Below are 8,048 nucleotides of genomic sequence, written 5' to 3'. Positions count from 1 at the left end.
GTGGCTACAGAAGACATTGAGGGGACGCTCTTTATCAGGGATTCCAGTGACAGGACATGGGGTAACAGTTTTAAACTGAAAGAGGGAAGATTTAGATGAGGTATCAGGAAGAAATTCTTTCCTTTGAGGGTGGTGAGACACTGGAATGGGTTGCCCAGAGGAGCAGTGGATGCTCCATCCCTGGAGGGGTTCAAGGCCAGGCTGGATGGGGCTTTGAGCAACCTGCTCTGGTGGGAGGTGTCCCTGCCCACGGCAGGGGGGTTGGAACTCAGTGATCTTTAAGGTCCCTTCCAACCCAAACCATCCCACGATTCTATGAAAAAAGCCACCCAGCGGTGAGTGACATCATCTCCCCAGTAAAGAATGTCTTTGCAGCACTTGTCAGGTCCCAGTTTCCACGTGTTCTCTGCCTCGGCAGCTCATTACACCAGCTCCCACGGGCTGTTTATAAACCCGTGTAGCCACCCTGCATAACTACCCCCTCTCACACATCCAACATCCTGCAATAAGGACGACAGAACCATCACCAAGAGCATTAATTCTCTTCTACTGTCTCTCTAGACAGAGGACCGTCCATGGTTTTCCCAGCTTAGGGATAAACAAGGAGTTTTCATCAACGAATACTGACTGTGGTGCAGAGGAGAGCAGGCAGAGAACGGGGCTGTTTATCTCCACCCCTGAGCATGAGTCATTCCTCCACCGCGGCTCTCCCCGCCGGTGGCTGTGCTCACACTCATAAAGCAGCGGGCGGTTTAATTATCAACAGGGAAGCACAAAAGACAATACTCCATTTGCCTCCCTCTGAAGTGATTCAAAGAAGAGAGAGACTAGGAAAAAAAAAATAAAAAAGGCTTAAATACTACACAAGGCACGAGACACAGCATTTCGCGTGATTCCCCGCACCCTCCTTTCACTACACCGTTTCCACATCTATGCATTTCTGGCTTGCTGCACAACAGCAAGTGTTTTATGCATAAGATATAATTATAAAACAGAAAAGAGCTTATTAGCATCTCTTCAGTTTGCATTAAGGTCTTTGGCAAACCTTTTCTTAGCCTGTGCGATATGCAGAGACCTCAACGCTTCCCACACTGGTAAACAGATGAGAATATCATTAAAATTATGAGCTTTTAAGCTAGAATTAGAGAAAATGTGCCATTTTACCTTGGCTTTAGTAAACCGTAAATCTCTTATTGCCTTATAGGAAACATTTTCCAGTGTTCTCCAAAGACACTTTAGAAGGAATGTTCTAAAAAACAAATGGTATAAACGCTCTCCGGTGCTTTGGGTAGGAGCTGAAGTTTTTCTGATAGAACTCGTGGGACAAAACAGCAGCCAGTGCCTGGTTGAAAAGAACATACATCACTACACACCACCACGTCAGGTTGTGAAACCCAAGCGTGATGGCCATGGATACATAGATCAGGAGCTCTGCAAAATAGTGAGGGCAAGAAACTCTCTCAAACCAGTCCCCGAAAGGTACGCTGTGGCCCAGACTTACGACCTTCCCTGCAAGCAAACAGAAGGAAATTAGGTAAGAACAACATCCATGAAATAAACTTTTATCTTCTACTCCCGATTACAGAACAAAAGGCTCATTAAGGTTATCATCATCATCCACCTCCATCTGATCTGGCAGCTTTGCATTTCCTAATGAAGTTAAGATGCCACCTCTGGCTGTTTGCGCAAATACAGGGTAAGGAAACCTATTTTTAGCCCACGTGGAGACAGAAGGGAGGTCCCCGAGGAGTGGCACAAGTCCTGAGCATTAGCACGTGGCTGTCCTTAGGACAACAGAAGCTAGACCTTTGTTAAAGTTCTATAAAGCCATAGATACACAGACACAGAGACACACACACTCCCCACTCAACCATCCAATCTCGCTTCCCAACAGCCTCATTTAATGTTACAGTCTTACAGAGAGCACCCCACTACAGGAACTGAAAAATACTTGTTTTAAGGTATTAGAAGCTACCCAAGGCAATTGAAACAACCAGGAAAAAATCACCCAAGGAAATGGTTGGCAGAAAGGAAACATCTTACCTGATTTACTTTTTCTAAGATTAGCTAGAATCACAAGACATCTGTGCTGGTGAAGAGAGGCCCAAACGTACATCATAACTCCTACAACGTGATACCAGCAGATCTGCACAGAAAGCTCTTTTCCTGCATGAAATACATTTCATTAATATTTGGCCAGGAAATAACTTCCCAAGCATCATCCCCAAACACCCTACATATTTTTTAAATGTTACTGTCTTACAAAATTCTAGGAGTGAGCCTCTAATCCCTTGAAAGATGCTTTTAAATCCTGCGTCGTGTAAGCGCTCAGATGGTAGTTCATTTCTATTAACCGCTCTACACTAAAAATATCTACTTTTTAATCCAGTAGCTCGAGGTACAGCATGATGTACAACCAACACAGAATTGATAGATTAAGACCTCAATATTCAACACTGTCATTTTCACCATCTTAATTAAAGATGTTGTCATGGCTCAGGTCAATGTGTAAGTACACAGTCGTATGTATGTCACTCACTGTGAACAAGACAAACATACACACATACATTGACACTCACATACACAGTGTGAACCATTCAGGCCTTCAAAAAAAAGTTAACTGTATTCATTTACAAGCCAACACACCATCTCTAAGAATCTACAAGATGGAAAAAGGTCCAGAAAGACAGGTCCAGAAAGAAAAAGGCTTTATCTCAACATAGGAGATCGGAAGGTCCTTTTAAAAAAAAACATTAAACTAGAGCTGATGTGGTTGGAAGCAGTTAAAAAATTAGTCATAAGAGAAGTGCTACAACCAGCCCGTGATTCATCTGTGCAGGGGAACAGCAGCTCAGCCTGTGAGACTCAGCGGAATGCGTTGGCAGAAATAAATCATATAATTCCAATTTCTGCTGTATTAGTGGAGACATTACAGCAAGGGGGGAAAGAAGAGACTGACTGATGCAAGGCAGAGCAGTGGCAAGTTCCCAACAGAAAACAAAGGTGGTGGTCTTGCAGGCTCACCTTACAGGAAAGCTTACAACAAAAAACCAAACTCCAGTTTGAGAAGTGAAGTTGTGTAGTGGCACTTGAGAACTGGTGCCTGTTACTGTCCTTCATAAAGTGTATGTACCTCAATGCGAGTCTGATCGGAAACAGTCCTGAAAGTATCTATGTGAGATGTCTTTCAGGAAGCACCAGTGAAGACTGGTGGTCTTGCAGGCTCACCTTACAGGAAAGCTTACAACAAAAAACCAAACTCCAGTTTGAGAAGTGAAGTTGTGTAGTGGCACTTGAGAACTGGTGCCTGTTACTGTCCTTCATAAAGTGTATGTACCTCAATGCGAGTCTGATCGGAAACAGTCCTGAAAGTATCTATGTGAGATGTCTTTCAGGAAGTACCAGTGAAGACAAGGCTGAGGGGTGACCTTATTAATGCTTCCAAGTATCTAAAGGGTGGGTTGAAGGATGGAGCTGGACTCTTTTCAGTGGTTCCCAGTGACAGGACGAGGGGCAATGGGCACAAGCTTGAACATAGGAAGTTCTATTCAAATATGAGGAAAAACTTCTTTATGGTGAGGGTGACCGAGCACTGGAACAGGTGCCCAGGGAGGTCGTGGAGTCCCCTTCTCTGGAGATTTTCAAGCCCACGTGGATGCAGTCCTGAGTGATGTGCTCTAGGCAATCCTGCTTTGGCAGGGGAGCTGGACTAGATGATCTCTAGAGGTCCATTCCAACTCTGACAATTCTGTGAAAATGGAACTCTGACAATTCTGTGATTTCATGAAAGCGTGGATCAGTGTCTGTATAATGCTGGTTGATTATGTGAAATAGCAAAACCTTGACTTTGAACTATGCCAGTAAGTATTTTTACATCTTACCAGTTAACACACTATTCTGTGATTTCATGAAAGCGTGGATCAGTGTCTGTATAATGCTGGTTGATTATGTGAAATAACAAAACCTTGACTTTGAACTATGCCAGTAAGTATTTTTACGTCTCATCAGTTAACACACCTCTCACACAAGCGGCCCTCTATGAAACCGAGTGAACCGTTTGCCACGACGGAAACAAACGGGAGGCAAAATACATTCTTTGGGAATAACCAAGCAGGCCCTTACCATTCCTGACGTCAGCAGGCACTTGACATAGCACAGTGGAGCCGACAGCAATGTAATAGGCAAGTCCAAAGCAATATTGCACGATATGAATGACGCCGCTGGAAAACACGCTGGTCCAGAGGCACTCTGCAAGCCTTCGGCAGCTGTGCAGCCAGAGCAGCAGGAGAACCAGGAGTGCAGAGAAGTGCTCACAACCTGCTTACAGATAAAAAATAGCAACTTTGAGACAGACAGGAACACTTTAACCCCGACAGTGTTTCCAAAAAAGGCTATTTTTTTCCCCTCCTCACAGCAAAATTTTACCCTCAACTGGGTAAATATCTGTAGAATGTGCTCTGGGGAAAATACTTGTAGATCTGAGGCACTGCTGATCACAGCAAGATTACTTCTAGAAGGTGCTAATGGCCCTTTCTGCTAAAAGGACTGCTGAAAGCCATCATGTACATGAACTAGAAAAGCAATCATATACACAAATTAGAATGATTTCTACCTTGGATAACGACAAAGGGACGTGGTATTCCAGAAAAAGTCCACAGAATCACAGAATCAAAAAGTCCCCCGGAGCCTAGTTTAAAAGCAGCTGAAAAATACACGTTCAGCACAGGATGGCAGTGAAGCTTTCTAACATTTATATGGCTGCACTGTAATAGCTGGAATACTTGCCCGTGTCCTCGCTCTGAGAATCTCTGCCAAGAGCACGGTGCACGTGCTGAATCCATGATGGGAGTGACCCTCCAAGGAACTCAGCTCGGAAAAGCCAGATCAGCAGAAAGCCGTTCCAGAGCACAGAAACCACATAAAAGTGAGTAAACCACCTGTGGGAACAAAAAGAGGCTTCATTAATGTTCTCATCATTCCTTAGTTGGAAATGTAGCTGCAGGACAGGCTTGCCTGATGGTGAGTACATGACCTTTTGGCTCCCACATCAATAAGTAGACAACTCGGGCCTCCAGTGGCACCAAGCAGGAATAACCCTAACACCTTCCTCCCCCAGTGAAATGCTGCATAGAATAACCTCTAATTTAGCTTACCTTACTAACCATAGCTGCACTAAAGAGAAGAAAGTGTAAACCATGCATTGCAAAGGTATTCCTCAACACTTACAACTAATCATGATGTGCACAACCTTTTCTTTGTAATTTACACCACTAAAAGCATTTCCATATTAATGTTCTGGGCATTTCCAGGCTGTTGTGCCTAGCAGCACTCCCACTTTCCTTAGTTCTCGTGGATGCATTACACAACTTGTTAAAGTTCACAAATGAGAAATTCGGATGGTAAAAGGCAACCAGAAGTAATTAGTCAGTTGTTCACCAAGATATCTTGTCCTTCTGCAAATCCAAGGTCTGCAACAATCATATAGAAAAAAAGGAGAGACTGCCAGAACCACTGGGTGACTACAAGGCAAGACCACATTTTTTTTTTTTAATAAAACAAAGTATCCCTCAACTTCATAGTACACTTATAAAAGCACATCATGCATTACTGAAATGCAATTACGGTCAAGACTGGTAACTGGAGGGACTTAAACAGCCTTATGATATCCAGCTCAAACTAGGTGATGCAGTATTTCCTTTGCTTTTAAGATTAGAAGTCCTTTTGGCTATGAATAAAAATCAGAACCTCTGGAAACACCTGCAAAGTGATGAAATATGTACCATGAGAAGACGCTGACAGCCTTGTCTTGACAATGTAACTATCAGTGCAAAACTAGGATATAACTGTATAGTCAGAGAAAACGGTATTTCTCTGGAAACATGCAAACTCTTCTTTTGGGGGAGTGCAGGGGTACAACACCCTTGCTTAGTGAAAGTACCGTGACCCCCTCCCAAAGCACCTCAGGTGACTCTCAACAGCAATACAGAGGCCAAATCAGAACCAGAGAGACAGCGAGCATCCCTTCATGCTCCAGAGCACCCTGCCCATTAGCAGTTGGAATCCCCTTCACATGATCCTTTCTCCTCTCCAGTTCCTTCTCCCACCAAGCAGAAAAGCACCATTCGCTCTGCTGATTTGCAACAGAAGTAAAATTTAGCCCCTCTCTTGTTTTCTGCTTCAAAGAAAACTTGTATATTGATAAAAACTCCACCTCCAAGTTTTCCAGCTCCTTCCCTGCTGTCCTGCTACTCAGTAGACTTCTTTCTCATCACTCACCACAGAACTTTCTCCACACACGTTGCTTTTTGCTCCCAGCAGACAAACAAGCCCTTCCAGCTTAGCAGAGACGTGCCCTGCAAGCATTCTGCAATCCCAATTACGCTGGGGATGTATCTGGCCTACAGAGCAATCCAGCACTGCCCTGTCACCCCTCAAGGACACAAACGTTCAGTATTTGCCAAACCAACCTGAAATGAATCATAACATTTGACAAGATGGAAGAGCAAAGTTAAAAACAAGCCCAGGCTAACGAAAATACAGTGCTTGTTTGGAAACAAGGTGCAGATGAATGGAAACACAAAATGCTTCAATGACTACCATCAGGATCCTCTCTGTTCTTTCAGCTGGCAAGGTTACAGGTTCACTGCTCAAGCAACAGAATTGCTTTGTAGATGTTGAGAGCTCAAGACCAATTCCCTGAAAAAGCCACCTTGTTCAGACACCATCTTCCCTAAAAAGAGGTGGTTGGAAACTTCTTTTGGAGAAAGGACAACTCAAATGGAACCTACCTTAATAATGTGGCACTTCGCAGTACACTGCAATTAAGACAAAGCCTTAACGAGCCCTTATTTTTGCTGAGGGTACCACAGAGCATAAACACATCCCTGGGTATTTTCTGTAACCAGAAGCCTGATAACTACAACACTACATTACAACCTTTCAATGAATAACATGCTGTGTCACAAAACTTTTTTACCACTCGGTTTGCAAGCTATGGATATGAAATGTGTCAGTGCTAACAAGATCATTACAATGGGAGTGATCAGATCTTTGGGTTAAGTAGCCATCCAGTGTTGTCCTACTGGCCAGGCAAGAGCCTGTCGTGCCTAAGTCCAAGCCAAAGGCTAGTTCTAGTCACAAATCTCAAATTATCAAAAATGATGAAATCCCAGTAATGAATAGAAAGCTGTAAGTGGGTTTCCCCCCCACACACTTTCATCCTATTAAACATCAGTAAGAGATACATTTGGATAACACAGCTATTCTTTTGCCTTATTACACAATCACAGAATGGTCAGGGTTGGAAAGGACCTTCAGAGATCATCCAGTCCCACCCCCCCATGAAAGCAGGGTCACCCAGAGCAGGTTTGACAGGAACACATCCAGGTGGGTCTTTAGTATCTCCAGAGGAGACTCCACACCCTCTCTGGGCAGCCTGTTCCAGTGCTCCATCACCCTCAATGTAAAGAAGTTTTTCCTCATGCTGAGATGAATTTTCAGTGTTCCAGCTTGTGCCCGTTGCCCCTCGCCCTGTCCGTGGGCTCCATTGAGAAGAGTCTGGCCCCATCCTTAAGAGGTTGTTCACGCCGAGTCCTGGCCGTTACTAGTATGCTAAGTCACATTTTAAAAAGAATCCTTGAAGGAGGAAGACGACTGAAAATCGGTTTAAGCCAGTAAACCTGAGGTACATTTGCGCAGTCTCGCTCAGGAGACACTACTCCCAGGTCCCCCACCTCAGCCTTACAGGAAAGGCTGGTTCTGCAGACACCGGGATTCAAGGGAATTAGGTTTTTGCTCCAATTTGGGAGACGTGGGCTCGGTACCACCACCGTCCCTCCGCTCCCCCGGCTCCCTCAGGGGAGCAGAAATGGCGGCGGGGGCCCGCCCTCCGCACCGCCCCTCTCCCTCACCTCTTGGGCACCTGGAGGAGGCGCAGCCAGGCCGGGCCCTGCCCCGAGCCGCCCTTCGTCTTCCCGTAGCGGATGAGATCCTGGAAGAGGCCGGAGACGAAGCCGCCGGGCTGCCCGGCCCGCCATAGCAGCAACAGT

The 8,048-nt window shown here is 45.0% G+C and overlaps 2 protein-coding genes across 2 annotated transcripts in view; both read right to left on the bottom strand.

Moving 5' to 3' along the window:
* LOC106889978 (polyprenol reductase-like) overlaps nt 1-930 on the bottom strand; it is a 20,175-nt gene extending 19,245 nt beyond the window's left edge. The window contains exon 1 of the mRNA XM_014945502.1: nt 904-930. Coding sequence (XP_014800988.1) covers nt 904-930 — 27 coding nt within the window. The remainder of the gene's footprint in view (nt 1-903) is intronic.
* A 240-nt stretch (nt 931-1,170) lies between these two features.
* Nucleotides 1,171-8,048, bottom strand: part of LOC106889977 (polyprenol reductase-like) — a 7,819-nt gene continuing 941 nt past the window's right edge. The window contains exons 3-7 of the mRNA XM_014945501.1: nt 7,911-8,048; nt 4,786-4,937; nt 4,123-4,317; nt 2,044-2,166; nt 1,171-1,509 (exon numbers count right to left, since the gene is read on the bottom strand). Of these exons, the coding sequence (XP_014800987.1) occupies nt 1,250-1,509; nt 2,044-2,166; nt 4,123-4,317; nt 4,786-4,937; nt 7,911-8,048 (868 nt within the window). The 3' untranslated portion in view covers nt 1,171-1,249. The remainder of the gene's footprint in view (nt 1,510-2,043; nt 2,167-4,122; nt 4,318-4,785; nt 4,938-7,910) is intronic.

This window comes from Calidris pugnax, unplaced genomic scaffold (assembly GCF_001431845.1).
Source record: "Calidris pugnax isolate Ruff unplaced genomic scaffold, ASM143184v1 scaffold58, whole genome shotgun sequence".
Lineage (NCBI taxonomy): Eukaryota > Metazoa > Chordata > Aves > Charadriiformes > Scolopacidae > Calidris > Calidris pugnax.
Note: the sequence above shows the minus strand (reverse complement) of the source record. Positions and strands in the feature narration are given on the sequence as shown.